The following is a 21,428-nucleotide window of genomic DNA, read 5'->3' on the forward strand; positions in this document are numbered from 1 at the left end:
GATTGGACACGAAACCCGGAAGTACTTCCTCTGAAGCGCTTGTGTACACAACATGGCTGGATTACAGAAGGGACACAGCTGCCGTTATTAGGACACATTCAAGGGTCTGTCTGTCTGTTTGTCTGAGTGTCATATGACAGCATCGAGACTTCAAAGTTGGACCTGTTTTCGTTTTTCATGCGAGGCTTGTCCCATTTGAAGACAAAGTGAAGACAGAATCATGCACAAGCTCACAAGGGCGACGCTGGCCTTTAACGGACTTGGCCGGTGTTTAATTGCAGACAAGCATTTATCTGCTATAAAAATCACCAGCCGAGGATTAGTGAGCGCAGAACATGGGGACGATTCTGGCAAGAATGATGTTTATGATGTTATTATATCCGGGGGAGGAATGGTTGGATCTGCAATGGCATGTTCCCTAGGTGAGTGACACCCTCACCTAAGTTACCACCTTTTGACGTGTGACTTCAGCAATTATTAACCAGTCAGATTTAAATTTAAAAAATAGTGTAATCAGGAGCTAAGACTTGTGATAATTACTCTAAAAGCTACTATAATATGAACTCTGAGATGTGATGCAATGGGGGAAAAAACATGTAGAGTCATAATTTATGATACGAGTAATAAATAAGCACTTCTTCACCACAATATTTTTATTTTTACTGTAGCAACATTGCTGAGACTCAATCCTATGTGTGCTGCAATTTTTATACAATATTTATGATTGTTATGACAGGTATGGATCCAAACTTGGAGGGTAGGAAGATTCTTTTGCTTGAAGCAGGCAACAAGAAAGTGATGGACAAGGTCCCAGAAAACTACAGCATCAGAGTCAGCTCCATCAGTCCAGGATCTGCCACCATCCTCAGTGGTACAGTATACACAACCTGACACACAATAACATCACTGTCAAATGGTTTATAACATTTTTTGTTGTTGTGTTCTTGTTGAAAGGCTTTGGACATTTAAAAAGGGCAGTCACCATAGACAGAAATAATCGAAAAATATAAATAAGTTATTTCTGTGGTGACTACCTTTCTTTCTGTAAGAAGCTTGTGGTGCTAGACTTATAAATGGCTCCAACAAGGTAAGCAAGGGATCAGACACTGTCCAGTTGCCTCGGCTAAGAAGGGATCATATCTGACCTTATTTGTCCCCCCCTATAACTTTAGCTTGATGGACTGGTCTGTGAAACATGTTCTATGTCCTGAATTCGCCATCTCAGGTTTAGAATCCATTAAAAATAGCAAAAGACCATCAGTCCAGACCTGTGCATTTAGTTATTTCAGCTTTCGGGCTACCTGTAATGTGCTGGCGCATATAAACACTGTTTTATACACGTACTTCTCAACAATGAACCATATGACAGTTTACAAAGACAAATACAGATTCATTTTCAAGTGTTCAGCAAAGATTGTTATTTTCTCACCTACCCTCCTCACCTCTCACTCCTGACACATAAGTTCTTCCATGTTTATCCTGATTCAGGTCTTAAAATAACGTCAACTACAGGATGTGGTCAACTAAGCAGTTCAGTGATTAGAGCATGGACAACAACAATTGCAGTATCTCCCCAGCAGATCATGCATTACAATTAGCCTGGGAAAACCCCATAGACTGTATATAAGAATGGACCAACAGATCCCGTTGCTCTGGACGGAGACCAGTGAAGGCCAATAGAAGCACTTTTCCGGTGAGCGATGAGCGTTACTGCGCAGCTTCCAACTGAGAGAGACGACGTAAATGTGACGTGAGCAACGTGTCTGAAAGTTGTAAGTCTTCTGGTAGCTGTGCCAAGAGAAATCTCAATCATTCCCAATCTTGCAGAGACGGAGAGCGTAGGTATATGTAAGGAGATAACATAGGCACAGGCTAATTATTGCTAACTAAAATGCTAGTTAACATTAGTAATTACACTTAAACAGCTAATGTGAGACGAAACTGCCTGCGCGCTTCTCCTGTACTATACGGTAATTTCTCTACTATGCGACAGTAAGTCGCGTGGTTATGACACAATCGTTAGCCTATTTTTACAAAAACGTCTGCTACGGAGCCATAACGTGAGCTACAAGGTAATGGAGCCTTTTATACATTGTCGTGTTTCTTTAGAAATAAATAATGGACAAATAGAGTCTTTAAACGCTTCAGATGTAAAGTTATTCTCTGTCAAAGTGACGTCAAAATGAATGGTAGTCAATGGGATGCTAACGGGGGTTGATCGCTTTGTAGCATTAAAATGCGCCATAGGAGGTTCGCGGTCCGCGGAGAAGCTTACCCCCTTGGCAGCAACCCGTTGATGTCGATATCGTTGGTCTGATTGGTTGAAGGACTATCCAATTGCGCCCAGAAGCATTTGAGCAGCGTCCGTTGGTGACGCCCCTTTGGAAATGAGCTGTGAATGAAGCTTGCCCAGACCTACTCTCATGTACAACTGAGAAGAGTCTGGTGTCAACCAGGCTACATTACAATAGTTTCAGCAACAATAATTTGCACGCAGGTGTCAGTGAGAGATAGAGAGGCTAAAGCTTTGCTTCACATCTCAAAGAAACACTGCTCTCTTGCATTATTTGTGTACCGTTTATTGACTTCATAGTGTTTAGCCCTGTGTCTGATCAGAGACTTTGACATTGAAATGTCAATAGAGAATTTGATCGGAATGCATTGATTTGAAACATTGTGCTTGGCTGTGTCCTTATTGGCTCCCACTGGCACCCACACAAAAAGTAAAAGGCAAAAACTTGTCTCTTGCTTATGGAACACTACCTTCACAAAATTGTCATACTTGACTGCATATCATTAACAGTAACTTTACATGATGTTTTAAATTCTAATTCTATTGTTTTTGAAGATAATTAGATAAGATATTGCCCTCTACCACTTTTAAGACGTTTTATTAAATGAATGGGCTTTAACTCATCCTCAGCTAAACAGATGAAAACACATCCACATTACTAGATTAGCACCTGGTTGTTGGTTCCATTTCCTTATACACTGCACATTTTGTAAACATGTGCACTTCCACTGAAATTTGTTAAAATCCACCCAATTCATGTTTTAACTTTGTATGATTACAGTTATTTGTAAAACATGGGCATATATTGTTGCAAATAAAGGGACTAACATGCATGCGCAACTGGACTGGCTATTAAAACAAAGAACAGAAGAGCTCAGGTTACAACACACACAGAGGGAGTGTGACTTCATTCTCTGCTCAGGACGCCATTACTTCACTACATCTTTACCTAGCAAAAAGTTTGTTGCTGCTATATTACTGCTATGAATATCGAGTACAGAACCTTTAAATCAGTATTGTAATTGTTTTGAAATGTTTTTGTGCACACACAGGTATTGGAGCATGGGAGCACATTACAAAGATGAGGTGCAAGCCCTATAAAAAGATGCAGGTATGTTGATCTTCAGCTCACTATTACATTAAGTTGCTTTTCGAAATCTGTGCAACACAAGGATTCAGCAACTGCCATCGTACTGCGATGTCGAAGGTTCATAAAAGTCTAATTTCAAGATAGACAAAAGAGCCTACTGCAGTACGGATCTCCCCAAATCCTTCTGCTACACAACGTTTTTCTTCATATGTCCCCCAGACTTTATAATTTACAGGCATACTGTATGTATTTCTGTCATCCATCAATCATAGGACCATACAATTTGTGGAGAGAAAAATCTGTGACTCTCAGCTTCTACTCAGTCATTTAGCTTAATGAACAAGCATCACAATACTGTATCATATAATCATGTATATGGTATGTAATTGCTCACATAAAAATGGCTGGAAACAGGGGTTTCATGTAACATGCATTTTGTTCATTCCTTTGTGAAATGTATGCCTTTTCAATAGCTTTGCAGGATTTGTGGCACAAGGAATGCTAAAGAACACAAGGTGTATTTAAAAAAGGATATCTCCTGGCATCTTAAAGTACTGGATGGCTCTTTGACCATGCATGTTTTATTTATTAAAGCCATGTTTTCTATGAAGAGTAAATCATTTTGACGTTTTCAAAATGGTACTCCCCACATCTTATAATTATGAAGATTCATGTGAACAACGGGAAGAAGATGAAAGATAAGGAGAGTGGTTGTTTGCTGCAGAGTGAACCCGCTTTACGGCTGTGGGTGCAGGCTCAGTCCCTCTTGTAAGATGTGGTCGGTGTGTACCAAACACCCGACCGCAGGGTTTCTCTCTGGGCCTAAGATGTCATCATGCAGTGCCTTACAGTGATTATAGTAGTGTACCTCTCCCATTATACCTTCACTCTGCTACCACTGTTTTGGCTTGTTTGCCCGTAGAATCTCAGTCATATCACCAATTGCACTGAAAAGTATGTACTGCAGGTCAGCGCTAAAAAACATTCTTTCCATGAAGTTAAATGCTCTTCCACCTAAAATGTCCATTAACCATTGAGGGTTTAGATTTGAAACAGAAGGCACACAGAGTTTTTGGCATCAAGGCGTCATTTTGCCCACATTTTTCTCGAAAAAGTTGCAAGGAAGTGTATTGTTTAGTATATAGTAACTGATTCTACCTCAGCACTGCATCTTTTCACCAAGCATTAAACAAAACCAAAATAATTTTTGGGCTGGTTTAGTAAATCTTTCTTCCCAACCACTTATCACAAGTTGCAAACCCACTGCCATTAGTGGTTTTCTGTAGGGTATATCCCCCTACTTTATGGCAAGTTGGAAAAAAGTAGTGCAGCAGCATATTACTGCAGAATGATGGGTTTTGTCACCATAGTTACATCCCAGGAGAGGATTAACCTTGTACAAACACTTTTCACCCCCGCATGTTTAACTCAAACAGTACTTTCAGGGTTGGAATTACAGTAACCTAAAACTATATCTCGTTCTGTCAGTTTTGGTTGTGGATAAATGTCACTCTTTATGTTAACAAACATGTCATTTGTTATTTGTGTTTTAAAGAGAATGTTTGTAAAAAAAAAAAAAAAATCCACATCACAAATGTCCAGAGAGCTGCATTAAGCTGCCGACCAACCAGATGGGTGTTGGTGACCCTCATCGCTCTGGGCTTGATGTATGTAGGCTGTGCCAACCTCCAACAGCAGTTAACAACTTTGATGTGTTTAGCTCTATGAAACGGCACTTCTCTGCTCAGCTATATATAGGGAGAGGGGATGCATTTAAGGATAGACTTGTAGACCGCAGGCATAATGAGTCTCTCATTTAGGTTTGGGATGCCTGCTCAGATGCCCTGATCACATTTGATAAGGAGAACCTGCAGGACGAGATGGCATACATCGTGGAGAACGACATCATTGTGGCTGCACTCACTAAACAGCTAGACAGCCTGTCCGGTAAGCACAGCACTTATGATTAAAACATGAAGCCCCACACAGTAAGCAGCAGTGCTCTGTAAGACCTCTTGATTCCTGTTCCATCTGCCTAATGGACGCCGAGTCTGGCAGCTAATGCCACCACATTTATTCCATCCTGTCCCCAGGTTTTGTTTATTTGTACTCTCTCCCCCGGTGACTGTTTTTAAAGACAGGTTAAACCCTTGGAGCCGCTCGTGTTTTTCCTGCAATTTCAATCAAACGCTCACATTTTGGGAACTGCAGGGCCCGGCACCCTCTGAGGACACGTGAAGTGGTCCAGTGACTTATTTAAAGCTGCCATGTGCTCCAAAGCTTTGCCACCTCTTAAGACACTAAAGCGCTGACAGTGCATAGGGCTGTATTGCCGTTGACAGTAGACCAACTTTTGTGAGGTACGCAAATAAAACTTAGCTCTGCTATGTGCTTGACAGTTAAAGTGGCATATTTATAAACAGTTTTCAACATTTTGCACCAAACAAAGGATGTGTGGTTGCAGCATGTTTTTGCCTCATGTGCCTCCCGTTTGTCCGCTTCTCTCTCTCCTCTCATTTTAGCTGTGGTGTTGTTATGCTCAAGATGCAGTACATGAAAATTGTGCTCCGCACCAGCTGGTTTCAATGTAACCCTGCTCTCCAATCACTGGAAACCCATATTCGACATTCGTGTTCAGGAACCAGTAGCCGTTCTGTGGATGGGTCCCACTCCAAGTCGGCATGAGCCAGCGTAGCTCAGGATCCTTTCATGTTTGGGATGTCCAGCTGCTGATATTTTAGGAAGAGGGGCCGTTTAATGTGCAGCATGTGCAAAGTGTGGCGTGGTGTTCTTGTAGATAAACACTATTAGTTAAGGCAATGTTGCAGGCCAAGACCATTAAGAAGATTGTCAAATGTAAACTGTTGCAGCCAACATGTGCCAGGAAGGCAAACCAGTGATGTTTTATATGGTGGTTTATAGATCTTCCACTGCTTTGGCTGCAGGGAAACCATCCTAAGTAGCAAAGCATTGATTTAGTTTTAAGAATCACTGCTCTTTTTCTTTTCTGCTGCCTTTGTAGTCACCAGTTTTATGTCCTTGTTGTCTGTCAGATAACGTGCAAGTGAAGTACAGGTCCAAGGTGGTGAAGTATGCGTGGCCCCTGCCCCACCAGGCAGCAGACGCCATCCCATGGGTCAAGGTCACGTTGGCGAGCGGTGAGACTGTTCAGACGAAGCTGTTGGTCAGTTTAATTTTATCATCACAAACTGTAGTTATTCATCTGTTCTTGTCTTGCCTTTTTGTTTTTTTACCGTTTCCCTTTTGCTCATCTGTTTTGCAGATTGGTGCAGACGGACCAAACTCAATGGTAAGGCGGGAATTGGGGATACCCACAGTCAAGTGGAATTATGACCAATCTGCTGTGGTTGCTGTGCTGCACCTATCAGAGGTGAGTAACACATTCAACGCATGCTCCCCGCATATTGTAATGGATAGAAATATACAGTATATGTATATGTGTATTTACAATGTAGTATTTTTATTATGATAGTATTATATATGATAGTGATTTAAAATGTCACATCTGAGAACAATACACCCACCCAGACGTACACTTTGTAATACTTTGTTTTTATGTGCAAGATATGTAATTAAAATGTATGCCATACAATGCATTGCCACAATACTTTAGTATAATATTCAATTTAATCTGATTTATGTGTTGGACAGCCCACAGAAAACAATGTCGCATGGCAAAGGTTCCTCCCAACAGGACCCATTGCAATGTTACCGGTAATATATCTGCATTATTTACTGCAGTATTTTTTTTTTCCCGTATCCGTCTCATAAGTATTTGATAACGTTTTAACGACCATGCTCTGTGCACTGCAGCTGTCGGACACAGAGAGCTCTCTGGTGTGGTCAACCAGTCATCGGCTGGCAGAGGAGCTGCTGGAGCTGGATGAGGAGAGCTTTGTCGACGCTATCAACTCTGCCTTCGTGAGTCTTGCTCTAACCATTAAAGTGCTTGCGTTGTATTCATAGTCAGACTTTGCATCTGTCAGGAAGATGTTGCAACATTTCTGTATTTGTTTGCAGTGTGCTAAATGTGGTACGGCTTCTCCATAGACTCACTAAGTGATGAACTGTTTTTTGTGACTCATACAAACAAAGTTGTCATTGTTTTGCCAAACTTTATACATGAGTAATATTTCACTAAGTAAATGATATCCAATCTATCCATTTCTATAATGTTTGGAGAAACTCCTTTTTCCCAAGCTGGCTATTTTTACCGGGCCTGCTGATGGACGGGGTCACCACGGTTGAGTCACGTTTGGTTTCAGGCCTGGTTTGCTAATTAAACCTGTGGTCTCCCAATGTCGACCATTACTGCATGTAATGTTTTTTAAACAGAGCTAATTCAACTGCATAGCCTGGCCGGCATCTTCTTTTAATTAGCCCAGCTCCCAAAGCCCTGCCAAACCAGTTAGTTAGGGAGGGACCTGGAGTTCAGCTTTGCTCCTATGTCAGCTAATTTCTTTGTCCACTCAAAGGGATGATGTCTGTTTTCTCTCTCTTTTTGGTAATTTTTCTTTCTCTGTGAATATGTCTCTGTCTTTTTGCCTGTCTGTGTGTGCCCTAACAGTGGCGTAATGAGAACCAGTCAGAGCTGATTGAGACGGCTGGCTCTCTGTTCCGCGGCGCCCTGTCGGTCATCATGCCGTCTGCAGGTTCACCTCGACAGCTTCCCCCAAGTGTGGCAGGGATCGGCCCAAAGACCAGAGTCATGTTTCCTCTGGGCATCGGCCATGCATCAGAGTACATCAGGCACCGCGTAGCTCTCGTTGGGTAAGATAGTCATAATGAAAGTAATGGCCTACACATTTCCACGTTTTGTAAGTCAAAATACAGATTGAAAATGTCCTAAAAATCACCTTGTCAAACAGGCTTTTGAGCTGTTTGTTGTTGCCTCAACTAATGTTTTGCTTCACATGTAAGGGAATAACACTTTGATCTTGCACTGTGCATTAAAATACAGCAGCATGCTGTGAGTGGAATGTGTATGGACAGAGAGGGATATGTTTGTCTTCGTAGGGATGCAGCCCATCGTGTCCATCCTCTGGCAGGTCAGGGAGCCAACCTGGGCTTTGGGGATGTGGCTTGCCTAACACAGCTTGTGAGCCAGGCAGCCTTTGACGGGAAGGACCTGGGTTAGTGAGAACTCTAAACAGACACAAGCGCTGCAACTATAGCACAGTGGTTTCCCCTAAGCTCTTTTCCATAGCCCCAACTCAAACGCATGCTGTTGACCTGAATTATAAAAAGCATCAGCTTTTCCGGCAACATTTATTTAATGTTTTTTTTCTGTTCATTCTGCCAAGAACTATATGTAAGTTGCTTTCCCTATTAAAAAATGTAATCCTGTTATGAGATATTGTGTTTCTTTTTTTCCACTGTTAAATGTTCTGAAGTCAAAATAGCACCAGTGTATTGACTTAATGCTGAAAACATATGACAGATCTACACAAGCTTAAATTATAGCCTCATTTCTTAACCCATCAGTCTTTGTTTGTGCAGGAGCGATGCAGCACCTGTTACAATATGAAACTGAACGCCAGCGACACAATCTGCCCATGATGGCTGCCATTGACCTCATGAAACGTCTTTACTCCACTAACGCCGCTCCCGCTGTCCTCCTACGCACCTTCGGTCTGCAGGCCACCAACATGCTCCCAGCACTAAAAGTAAGCGCCCTCTCTTCTAGCCTCTACGTCCAAACATATCCTCCTGCACATCCCAGTGAACCTGGCCATCACTCAGATAACATCAACCACCTGTCAAACCTAAGCTCCACCTCCACTCTGACCCCACCCTCCACCCTTTTTTCTGAATACACGGAGCTTTACTTAAGCGGTGTCTATAATTTCCAGGGTTCTGAACCTACTACTATGGCATCTAAGTTTAGCCCCAAATTTAGTGTTACCAAAAGTGTGTGGGTGGGGTGCAGGGCTGGCCCTTGGGCAGCGGACAGCGGTGTTGGCCTGTGTTTTCACACCCCTTTTATTACCGACCACTCATGTGAAATGGCTTTATTCCCTACTAAGTGATTTAGACCAACATAACTGTAACTGGTTGTAAAGGCAGTTCACTGTTAACAAAAGTTAAACGCGACATTTTTTCCATATTAAATGTTGTGAGTTCACTGGTTTACAGGTCTTGTATAGAGGTCTGCAGTGCCACGCACTTGTAACAGGCTTTTAGTAAGCGTGATTCAAAGATTGCAGCGTTTCTGAGTTGATGTCTCTTTTGCCTCTGCAGGAGCAGATCGTGGCATTTGCAAGCAAGTGATGCATTCGTCATGCTAGGTCGTTGGTGGATCTTCAAAGACTGTAAAGCTTTAAAAGGCTGTAAAAATTGTGAATGTAAAAAAAATAATTATAAGAATAAAGATATATTTTACTCCTTTGTGATTTTTGTTCTTGTTTGCTTTGTTGCTAAACAAATCCACATAGAACACGACATTGCAGCTGTCCCGAGCATATCGTAACCAATCAATGATATCCAAGATGTACATTTCACAGTTATGATATGAAGATATGTGAAGCACTTCATTCTCAGATGGAGGGAACAGTATGCAGACTGTGCATTAAAATACAGCAGCATGCTGTGAGTGGAATGTGTATGGACAGAGAGGGATATATTTGTCTTCGTAGGGATGCAGCCCATCGTGTCCATCCTCTGGCGGGTCAGGGAGCCAACCTGGACTTTGGGGATGTGGCTTGCCTAACACAGCTTGTGAGCCAGGCAGCCTTTGACGGGAAGGACCTGGGTTAGTGAGAACTCTAAACAGACACAAGCGCTGCAACTATAGCACAGTGGTTTCCCCTAAGCTCTTTTCCATAGCCCCAACTCAAACGCATGCTGTTGACCTGAATTATAAAAAGCATCAGCTTTTCCGGCAACATTTATTTAATGTAGTCATAAATCCAATGTATGCACAGTTTGATAAAAGCATTATAAGCTCAATTAAAAGATGAAATTAATTTTTACATAGGCAACTAGGTACTAGAACACTCTGTATAATTTTATTACAAGTAGTCTGTGGATATAAAAAAGTATAAATACACAAAGTACATTTTTCATGTTTTATTAAAACATACATGTGTAGTATACACTTATTTCACTGGATTTAATAAAAACAGCAATTTACATATTGTCAGTCATCAGGTTATTCATATTGATGAATATACAGGCATTTCTGAGCAGCTGTGCAGCATAAAGTTTTTGCAATGTAAAAGCAGTTTCCTGTCAAAAGATTTCACTAATAAAAGTTTACATTATATATATATATATATATATATATATATATATATATACAGCAGTAGTTATTTAAACTTGTTGAATACTTAAAAGACAGCAAAGGCATGGTTTAAAGAGCAGAAAGTTCAAGAGTTAATATTGGATGAGGATAATTAAAATACTCTACATTAGATAAAGTTATTTAAATATTTGTACAGTTCACAAGAAAACAGAATTCAATATTACCAATCTTTTTTGAGCCACAGCAACAAATGGAGGAGTCACGTTTCATAATGGCTGTAAATTACGTTGTTGGATGCTCTCACTTGATGAGAGGTCTTTCTATCTCTAGTCTAAAATAGAGTTCCTAGGGCGCCTGCAATTTAGCCATGCTTGATAAGGTCTTTTCCACTTTAGACAAAACAAAAAATAATGGCTGGACTTTAAAACTACAGACATTAACCTCACATGTAACCGCTATACAACACATCCTGTGAGGGGCATCTCTTTCTCTCTCTCAGCGCTCTCTTTGCCCCCCTCAGTCATGGTGAATATGTACAACTCTTTAGTCGACATCAAAGCAACTAATCACATCTTAGCTACAATATCTGCAATTAAAGTGTTATGTGCAAAGTTGAAGAAAAAGAGCTGTATGGTTGTCGACAGCTCTTTTTCCAATGATGGCTAGGGGCAAATGAATTAGGGTTCCGTAAAAGTATTTACTGCTAGAATGAAAAGAAGATTGATTTACAAGCATTTAAGACAATTATGGTTGCACTTCCAGCAACTAGTCTCTAAATATATTCCACTGTACTGTACAGTGCACACCAGGACCACAGTAACCACCAAATACCATGACTGGTTGTATTGCTTCTAAACTACCCTCTACACACTTAACAGGTAGGTGAGAAAGTCATTTCAGATCAGACACCCATAAGGAATCAAAAATGTAAACGTTTTACAAAAATAAAGTCAGCCCACAAGTTATGAGCTCAACATACAGTAGAAATAGCTGGCCTTATAAAAATATAGTGATTTCTTTCTTTCAACAGTTCTCAGAGTGTTCGCCGGGTGCTGAGGTTGAGGAAAAGAGGTGGAGTGTAGTGGATGAGGAAGCATGGTGGGACCAGGTGTGTCTTTGAGGGGACGGGCTGATCGAGGATGGACAGAGGACGGGAAGCCCCACAGTGACAGACTGTCCCTCTCAGTGCAGGCTGCAGTGACAGCGAGCTGTCCTTAGTGGATGTTGAGGTTTCTGAAGAAGTCAAAGGTTGCCCCCAGGGCCCAGCTTGTCTCCACGTTGTTCACTTTCTTGGCTAGCTGTTAAACAGAGTGACAGGATCATTAAAACCACAAAGAAACCAACTCCTACACTTACTGTCATTGATTTGAAAAATACAAGTCTTGTATTTTTTGTATCTTGTAACATTTTGTTTGTGTGTGAATATGAAGGTTTTGTCATGTAGCTTTTCATATTTTTGTATCTCTGACTCCCACTCTCCACTGATTTGCTTACCTGTAGCACAGTGCTGTCCTTGAAGCCAAAACCCTCCTTTAGCAGACAAGTGATATATGTCATATCCATGCAGAGGAAGGGGCTGATAGCACGGTACTTGGTCATTTTGTTGCACACTGCAAACACAAAAAGCCACATGTTACAGACATGACATTAACACAGGTTTCACATAACACTGACAAAAAAAGCATTTGACGGAGACACCTTGTTGCATCATATAATGGAGTCACGTTCCATGTTTTAGCAACAAACAAAAAAACATATTTTCTAACCCCTGTGCTACATGATTAAAAGATGACCTTTCTGTTTTGTTTGGCTGAATAAACAGGGAGGTGCGAGAATGGCTGAGGGTCAGCACAAGGCTGCGGGTGGGTGGCAGTGTTAGTGTGTTTCAGTATGTGTCAGCCCCCAGGTGGTGTGTGGCTGTCAGGTGCCCTCCTGCCTGGGCCAGACAGACATCTCCAGCTCAGCTGCCAGCCCAGCCTGAGCCAGACTTGTGACAGTGTTCTCACAACACAAACAGCCTTACATAACACATCAACTCGTTCCTACTTGCTATAAATCTGGTTTTACATGGGCATTGCAAGTGTCACACACTTGAGCTGATAAGCATGGTGTGTATTGGTTAGACATACTAAAACATTGTATAGTGATGTTAACATGTATTTACTCTATAATAAACTACATTGGTCTTATAATCCATGTCCAAAACACATTTTAGCAAATAATCGGTTACATTTTACTGTTGTAATAAATTCTTTTTTGACAGGATAAGCTGTGCCAATTTGGAGCAATTGTACCAAGTGTTTGGGCACAAACAAGTTTCAGTGCTTTTTTTTCTGTTTAGACTGTCTTGCATGAAGTTTCAGTGGTTAGAGGGCTGATATATATAACTTGTAAGATTGTTGGTCTCATACACATACTCATGTATGCAACCCTAGAGAAGATAACATGTAACTCTTACCTTCCTTTGCTCTCTTCTTAAAATCCCTGACTTCAAGTGCACCACCTCGACTGCCATCTGTGCAGAAAAAACAAACATGCAATTTGAATACCTATTTTGTACAAAAGATGATAATCATCATAAAAGATAATGGCACTGGAAGGTGACTCTTGGGTCTGTGCCCACTCACCAATGAGGCCGGACTCCACAGCTCTGTCGAAGTAGTAGGAGAAGGCGTAGAAGACACTGCTGCCCTTCACTTCATAAGGCTGGTCCACTACTCCTTTGATGACCTTCATAACCTCATAGTAGCACAGCTTATATCCTGCATAGCCTGAAGAGAGAGTAGTTTTGACAAAGAATTACTTAACTAATATTGAAAATGGTGGAGTAAACAATGAGGTAAAGGTGCTTGGAGGCAGCAGTGGTTGGAATGCAATTGTCAGTTTGAGGTTAGAATGGGTTGAAGCTGGGGGCTCACCAAATAATATGCAAGGGAAGCCCCAGAAAGACAAGTTTCACACAGCCCCATGGGTATGGTTGGATCAGTTGTGCCGGCAAAACCATGTGCTGACAAGAGCAGCAGTTAGTGCGGCCCTGTTGGGCTGTCTATTTTTACCACATAATTGTGAGCGGTCCAGATCAAGCCGCTCGTTACACACAAAAAATAACAACTCAGGGACAAGCCCAGCATCTTTTGGCTACTTGACTGTGGTATGGGAGTGACTGCCTTATTTGTGAAGTTAACTGACAGTTTTCGTTTCGTTTAAATACATGGTTGACTGCAGTATAATTGTTCAAGAGGGAAGACAGAGAGAGAGAGGATGACAAAACATGCGTTTGGCGCCAAGGTTACAGAAACTTCAGCGGATAAATGTTCTCATGAGAGACTGTATTGTACTGTACTCTATTGTGTTCCAGAGTTGAGAAAGGAATGCACGGATTGCTGCATCCAAGGCACTGGGAAGGCAATCAAAACCTCAGGGTGCTTTCATCTTACCGTCTGGAATTCCGCTAACTTTGTAGGTGGTTCCTCCAAAAGTCACATCTTCTCTGAACTTTTTCGGGAGGCAGGAACTAGTGAAGACTTTCCAATCTAGACCTGGGAAAACAAAAACAAGAACAGATTGTCATGTTCCAGTGAATGCATTTATGAAAGAATGACACAGAGTGCAAATACTGTAGAGAGGTGATAAAAAGGTACTAGATACCCTACCATCAGCTCCTAGTGCTCCAAGAGTTGCCAGTCGAGCCGCGTACAGTCCATTTCCAAGGTAGCTATGTGATGGTGACATACAATTATGTTATGTTTTTAGATAGATATGTGTGTTTTACTCTACAGAATACTGATATGTGAGTTTTCATGGGCAAAATGTAATCAATAAACAATAAAGCATCTTCTTTGTCTGTTATTTACCTGTGTGTATAGAGTTGATATTTATGGTCAAAGAGGTTGAAGTTAGCAATGTAACTGGGGGGAGCAGACTCAATCGTTTTCTGTTGGATAAACAAAACATGTTTAGCAGTGTATTCATGGTAGGACCTTTTTAAACACTTGTTTACCACAAACAAATATTTAATTTACCTTTGATCTGGGAAGGAATGTGATCTGTGTAGATCCTCCACCCAAATCCAGGATACCCACAGTCTTCCTTGTGTTGGAGTACAAGTGACCTATGGAAAATAAGCTCAAAGTTAAACAGGATAAGGTGCTATCCATCATCAGTGCAACAAACAGCGCATACTATGTAATTGTGTGGCTTACCAGTTTCAGTTAGAATGTCTTTCTTTTAAAAACTCAGAATGATGCATGCTTACAGAGCATGTCTTTCCCCCACCAAGAGGGAAAATACCTTTTTGATTTGAAGCTTAAGGTTGTTGTTTAAAATACATTTCATGGAGCCATAGCTGTGTGAAAAACGTGAGGAAATATTGCTTGTTTTTGCAACTTGTTTGAGGCTAGTGATTCAAGCTCATAACCTCAGACAGGAGACAAGAGTCTTTCCCTGCTGGGCTTCTGTGTACACTGGAGCCTCAGATATGAGCCTCCTGACCACTAACACCACCATAGCAAAACACAAGCAATGTCTTACCTGTAAGGAAGTTCACTGTGACCCAGGCAAGGACTCCTAAAACAGCACATGGGTGAAAATGTTTGCATAAGTGAAAGTCTGAGAGGTGATTACAACTGACCTATGCTACGTTTTCATATTTGAATGTGTTCAAGCACAAAGAATAAACGTAGAACTGAAGATGACTTTTAGTTCAGCTCTACTTCATTATGCTGATATTAAAGTAGCAGAGTTGGTGTAACTAACATGCAGGATTGCAGACCAGCCCAGGTAATTTCAATTGTCTCAGATGTTGTTATTGCACTCATAAAGTGAGGATAATGAATGGCACACACTGCATGATGAAACATAACATAGTGAGGGTGGCTTAATGAGTGATGTGGAGGATCACACTAAATTATTGGGCGTGGGGCAACAACTCACACTAGCTTATTTATTTGTCTTAGTGAGGTAGTAACAGACCTCTTGTAAAAAAAAATATGAGAGCAGCATTGTTTGATGAATGAGGCAATTAAAGCACCTGGTTAGACAATATCTGTCAAAAATAAAACAAATAAAAATCTTGTGTTTTGTATACTATATATAGTACAAATTGGTTACACAGCATTGGAAGATAGCCTACCTTCTTTTGCTCCATTCATGATTGAAACACTGTTGTTTGGCACAAAGAAAGGGGACTCATTAAATACCTCTCGCACCTGTGGAATAGATTTATTACCATTTCATTACAATTATCTACTGGATATGTGTTCAAACAATACAACGATAATGTACTACACCCAAATATTCTGCTATTGTCAGGATATAGTCTATTCAGGTTTTGGTTCTGTTTTAGAGTGACAGATAACTCAACCACAAGCATGGCTGGAACAGTAGCCTGGATTTAATACTTTAACTGACAAATATGGTTACTCCACACAACCCCACAACAGCTGTTTTTTGCAACATGATAGCTAACAAATGGGCAGACATGCTGCCTTTTTTTCAGTGACACTTGTAAGCACTTAGTGGTTTCTCATCCCGCTCCTTGGCGGGACGGGTGGTGTTTGTGCCAAACTGTCTGAGGGCAGAGAGAAAAAGCATGCCTCACCTCCTTCAGAAGAGCGTTGGCCTTGTCTTCAGGCAGCAGACGAAGACCCGCTGTGGCCTTCAGGACCACCGGGGTCCTCTTCCAGTCCTCCTCTGGCACTGTCTTCTTGGCAATCTTCAGCAACTGTCGGATGGTGTTGCCACCCTGAGGAAGAGATGGCAATCAGTTACAGGCAGCATAATCATCAGAAGGAGAGACGTTTCATAATCAAGCTAAGAAATTACTTCAGTGGTCAAAGTCTTGAAAAACATCATAAATCAAAGGTAGGTAGATACAGCAGACAGGAGTGGGCAGTAGTGACAACATCAGCAGGAGGCATTTTTGTAATTACACAGTGTTTACATCACATGAACCCAACCCAAAGAAAATCCCAGTGGTTTACAGACAGTAAACAACTCCCTAATATACCTGATAATTATTAATAATAATAATAAGTGATGGTGCAAACATCCATACATACCTCCTCTGGGTTGTCCTTATAAGCAGACAGTCCAGGCTTTACCGCATGGTACATTTCATTGTCCAGAACTGGCAGCTCAACTAAAAAAAGAAGTCAGTGTCAGTGAACACATCATAAACCAGTGTGCAGTTATATTTCTGGGATAAAACAGATACTCAAGTAAATGTAATTGCATAGTTTTTTTATTTACAACTCATGATATTTAGACTGTAGCACTTCACCTATATCCTGATTCCGTTTTACAGGTCTGCTTCCTACACAGTTGAGTCAGACAGGCAAATTAAAAGTCTACTTCAGCTACTTTTAGAAGCTGTAGGCTATTACACTCTGCCGGTGCATGGTTGTCCTTACACCACACAGTGAATGACCTAACAGCAAGCAGACAGAGTGGGAGCCAGCAGCATGTGTAAAGACCTACTATTGGTTTAGAGCTAGAGAGAAAGAAAGTAGTGCACTTACCAGGGTCTTTCTGGATGAACTTATATATGTGGATCCTGCTGCCTGTGCTCCCAGCGTCAAACATTATCCCGTAGAAAACCCGGCTCGTGTTGACAGGGGAGGAGGCTTCAGGCACCGGCTGGTAAACCTCAGGTAGGTGGTAAGGCTCAGGTGCAGGATGCACGACTTCGGGCACCGGGTGGAAAGCCTCTGGTATGGGGTGGATGACTTCCGGTGCCGGGTGGAACACTTCGGGGATTTTGGGGTAGGTCGGCACGCCAGGCTGCGGGACTTCAGGCTCCGGGTTGGAGACCTCTGGGAGGAGGTTTTCCGCGTTGGCAGAGTGCTCCCGGTAGCGGTAGAAGTGGGGGACGTAGCGGTGGTGCCGGTAGTAAGTCGCTTCCGCTAAGAGGCTCCCTGCCAGAAGCCACACGGATAAAGTGAGGAGGAGGCTCGGCATGGTCATTGTTTTCACAGCCGGGGAGAAGAGACAGGAGTAAAAAAGGAGAGCTGAGGTGAAGAAGCTTTGGTGGATGCTGGAGTCAAAGATTGACAGGGGCCCTGCAGAGAGAGAGAGAGAGAGAGAGAGAGAGAGAGAGAGAGAGCAGTGGAGATGGAGAGGCAGAGTGGATGCGATGCACACTCAGGACTGTCCGGTCATCCGTTTACAGTATATAAATACATAAGGGATTGGCATGGGGCCACACCGAGTGCAGCCATCCACCAATCCTGTGGCGGTCCATCCCAACTCCATCAGAAGTCCCCCCCCCCCCTCCTGTGAGTTGAGCTGGAGACCGACTACCTGCCTACCAACAGCAATTTCCCTTTTTTCTTTTTTTTTTTGGAAGGATTATTTTTGGCTATGTTTTCCCCCTCCTCATTTTTACTGGAGGAAAGGAGAAAGGGATTTATAAAGAAGTCAAAATGAATGGCTCACACTTAAAAAAGGGGAAAAAAAGAGATGGTCTTAAAATACTTTTTATGGGCACATTTAAGACTTACATAGTAACTTGCCTCAGAAATTTCTTCACCCTGCAACTCTTGGACATTCACAACTTCACAAGTGCTCAAATCTGGCTACTGCCTAAATTAACAGTGATGTAAGTTTCTATTTGGCAGTTATAAAGGCACATCTGAAGAGAAATGAATTACTGCAGTTTTAAAAGGTTGTTATTTAAATATATACACAAGTTTCTAATCTTTGCACTCATTTTTTGGAATTAACCTTGTAAGTACTGGTAAGTTTGTTTTATTTTAAATAAAATGGGGCTTTGTGTGGAAGGCAATAAATTAAACAAAGAAACTCCAACTCCTATTTCAGACTGAAAAGGTGACTTTTATATATTGTAGGTCGAATGGATTCTGACTTCGTTTTATTAGGTATTACTACATCTACTAAATCATGTTCAGTAGCTGGAATGAATCATGCCTGCATTTAAAAAAAAAAATCCTCAATCTGCTGCAGCCCTTTCAACAACCTTACAAAAATGCAAATGTGACCTGCACTCCAGCTGGCATAAAAGTTTAAAGAATGTTAGCAATCATCTCACTCCCACTCATCCTTGTGTTAACCACAGGCTTTCCAAGGGAAAAATATTTGGGCAGTAAGGCACGTTTCACAAGAGAATGCATGAAAAGCATGAGTGGCTGTTTCTCCACTTTAGGTGGGTGGGTTGGCACGGCATCATAAGCCATGCTGTAGTGTATCAGATATTGCTTACTCATGTAATGAGTTACAGGTTTTTTAGTGCAGGATGCAGAATCATCAAGGATATCCCACAGCAGTGAAGCACAGAGGCACAGCAACTCAGGGACCTTACATGATCTGAGATTTGTACCGTGCTGTGATATTTTTCACCCACTTTGTATCAACAGAAAGAGGACAGACATCTGAAACAGGAGACACTGGTAGTCTAATGCATCCCTGGGGAACTGACCCTGCCCCAGCCCTGACCTAACATGTGCCTATACAAGACTGTTTCACCTCAGGCAGCAGGCAACTGAGGCAGAAACCGAGAGGGTAAGGGGAGGGCAGAAGTCCTGCAGTTGGGCACAAGAGAGTGCAGGAAGTCCACAGAGAGGACAATGTGGGGAGGGCGGGGCTTGGCACCAGTGTTCACCCATCATGCCATTCCACTCCCAGGACACTCAACTGTGCAAAGCACTGTTCCAACACTGTAATTTGGACTAAAAATATTGGACTTTCTTTCCTCCTTCCTTTTTTCTAAATACTGTGGCTACTTTTTTCAATCCTGTGGCTCACCAGAATGGTCATTCACCCCTATCAAAGCATACATGTGCAGGACCGCTCACTGACATGTGCCCATAGATGTCTTGGTTGCATGTTAACAGTGTGATAACGTGAGTAATAAACCTGGGGTATAAATATGTAAATAGTATAAATAAAAATGTCCTATTAGATATATTAAATAAGCCATGTTTTGTCTGGAGTGTTTTCATTTTGAAATCATTGTTTCTTGTTGTTAACAATCAGACACATCTTGTGGTTAATGTAGCAATTAATTTGGACAGCTGCAATCCACCTCAGGCCATTTGGTGCATGAATCACAGTATGTTTTAAACACACACCTACTTTATAATACCATTACCATTATGATGCAATAGGAACTCCCCTTTGAGTAAAATGTCATTTTACAACAGACATTTTAGAAATTTTGAATACTGAGTCTAGAAATAAGCTACAATAAACTTAACAAATCTAAATGAAAATCTATATGTTGCCAAATCATGTTCGGCTGTCATCCAAATGTGCACTGCTACTGTATCATCTGTATGTAAAGTGACCCTCTACAGCATGACACAGCACATTACAAACAATGTTTTAAAGGACATTTTGGTATTTTGTTTCAAGTTAACTGAAACCATAAAGCATGAGAAGAGACCCCAGCTTTGTAATCTACACTGTGCAATATATCATTAATATGCTGCAATGTTACCCTCAGGAATGCCATGTTTGTGGGTGTCCTACCCCAAGAAGTCAATTGAAGAGACCCAAACCTTGTCATTACAATTCCAATGATAATGACAGCTTTGAAAAGCTCAGGGTTATTTCAGTTTTTCTCTCCTCACTGTCATAGTAATTACCTTTAAATTTAGTCTTCAAACTCTGTTGATGATGCCAGAGCAGCTAGTGACCCTATATGATTCAGTTTACAGTAGCTACACCCAACACTTTTGTGATATTTACTTTTTTGTTTGATGAATAATCTCCACTGGGTACTCTCAGGGACCCGCAGAAAGCTGAACAAGATAATGGAGAGAATGTTGTGCTTTTGAGCTTTCATTATATGACCTGCGCTAACTTTACATTGTTTTTGTTGGGAGAGCTTCTTCGAAGATGTAAGCCAACTGCATTTACGTTGATTTCAGTGGTTTTCCCATAACTTCAGAAAAAAAAACTGTGGTGATGGCAGCGAGTTCTTTTCAGGACAACCTGGACAATACTGCTGACAGGAGCCAAATGTATTTCATGTCATCGTGTGGGAGGAGATCATGTGCAAACAGATCCTGTTTGATAGAGCCCAGGGTGAGAAGACTGTAATTACAAGAGAAGTTACGAAGAATGTGTTAGTCCAGAGGCTGTTAAACAGAACAGACATCTGTATCGTACAATCTCCCACAGTGAATGGTTCTGAGGTAATCAATTAGTCAACTGACCGAAAATTAATTGCCACCCATCTTAATAATTGGTTAATTCTTAATGTTTCCATTTCTCAAACTTCACTTGCGGTTAGAGGATTTGCGGTTTGTCCATGGTCCATATCATTGTAATTGACAAAGAAATGTAATATCATTGGGTTTGGGACTCTTGGTTGGACATTACCTTGTCCTGGCTAATTGTGAGGAGCATTTTTCAACGTTTTCTGATATTTTACAAACTAAACCATTTAAAAATCTGTATTAATGTATTATTGTTGGCGTATTATTTGTGATAAACTCATCTTATTGGGACACTGGGATATTACAGAGCCAACGTTTATATAATTAGGGAACCTGCTTTTCCTAATAAAACAGGTCAAAATATCTGCTATTATTATTATATTAAGGCCTATTATAGTGTCACCAGGTGATGTATATTTTTATGTTAAACTTGATTTGAAAAAGATCAAGTGTGGTCAAAACATTGGTGATACAATAACATCTTGTGTTATTTTTATGTAAAATGTTATTTATTTTTATTACCATTATTAATTATCATTATCATCCCATATCTTACTGTTGATTTTCTGTCACACCCTTGTGTATTACAAACCTGTACATTGC

General features: G+C 41.2%; 2 protein-coding genes across 3 annotated transcripts; one reads left to right on the forward strand and one right to left on the reverse strand.

The window, feature by feature from the left end:
• The first annotated feature begins 7 nt into the window (after positions 1 to 7).
• coq6 (coenzyme Q6 monooxygenase) lies at positions 8 to 10,267 on the forward strand. 2 transcript variants are annotated; one of them, XM_031278746.2, is made up of 12 exons: positions 13 to 422; positions 737 to 871; positions 3,346 to 3,404; positions 5,204 to 5,330; positions 6,437 to 6,567; positions 6,667 to 6,774; positions 7,056 to 7,118; positions 7,218 to 7,325; positions 7,972 to 8,174; positions 8,421 to 8,536; positions 8,904 to 9,070; positions 9,645 to 9,796. In XM_031278746.2, exons 1-12 carry the CDS (start codon positions 221 to 223, stop codon positions 9,672 to 9,674), a joined length of 1,449 nt encoding a protein of 482 aa, XP_031134606.1. In that variant the 5' UTR covers positions 13 to 220; the 3' UTR covers positions 9,675 to 9,796. The 2 variants fall into 2 exon arrangements, with proteins under 2 accessions (XP_031134607.1, XP_031134606.1); XM_031278747.2 differs by lacking the exons at positions 8,421 to 8,536; positions 8,904 to 9,070; positions 9,645 to 9,796 and adding an exon at positions 10,040 to 10,267 and having other exon boundaries at positions 8 to 422.
• A 190-nt stretch (positions 10,268 to 10,457) lies between these two features.
• On the reverse strand, positions 10,458 to 17,781 carry entpd5a (ectonucleoside triphosphate diphosphohydrolase 5a). Its single transcript, XM_031278761.2, has 13 exons — positions 17,166 to 17,781; positions 16,707 to 16,786; positions 16,247 to 16,390; positions 15,779 to 15,854; positions 15,178 to 15,213; positions 14,670 to 14,758; positions 14,502 to 14,581; positions 14,301 to 14,362; positions 14,085 to 14,186; positions 13,275 to 13,418; positions 13,106 to 13,162; positions 12,142 to 12,257; positions 10,458 to 11,945 (listed from the first exon to the last, which is right to left on the reverse strand). The coding sequence occupies exons 1-13, from the start codon at positions 17,608 to 17,610 to the stop codon at positions 11,862 to 11,864; spliced, it is 1,515 nt and encodes a 504-aa protein (XP_031134621.1). The 5' UTR covers positions 17,611 to 17,781; the 3' UTR covers positions 10,458 to 11,861.
• Between the last annotated feature and the right edge of the window lie 3,647 nt (positions 17,782 to 21,428).

This window comes from Sander lucioperca, chromosome 18, assembly GCF_008315115.2.
Source record: "Sander lucioperca isolate FBNREF2018 chromosome 18, SLUC_FBN_1.2, whole genome shotgun sequence".
In the NCBI taxonomy this organism is placed as follows: Eukaryota; Metazoa; Chordata; class Actinopteri; order Perciformes; family Percidae; genus Sander; species Sander lucioperca.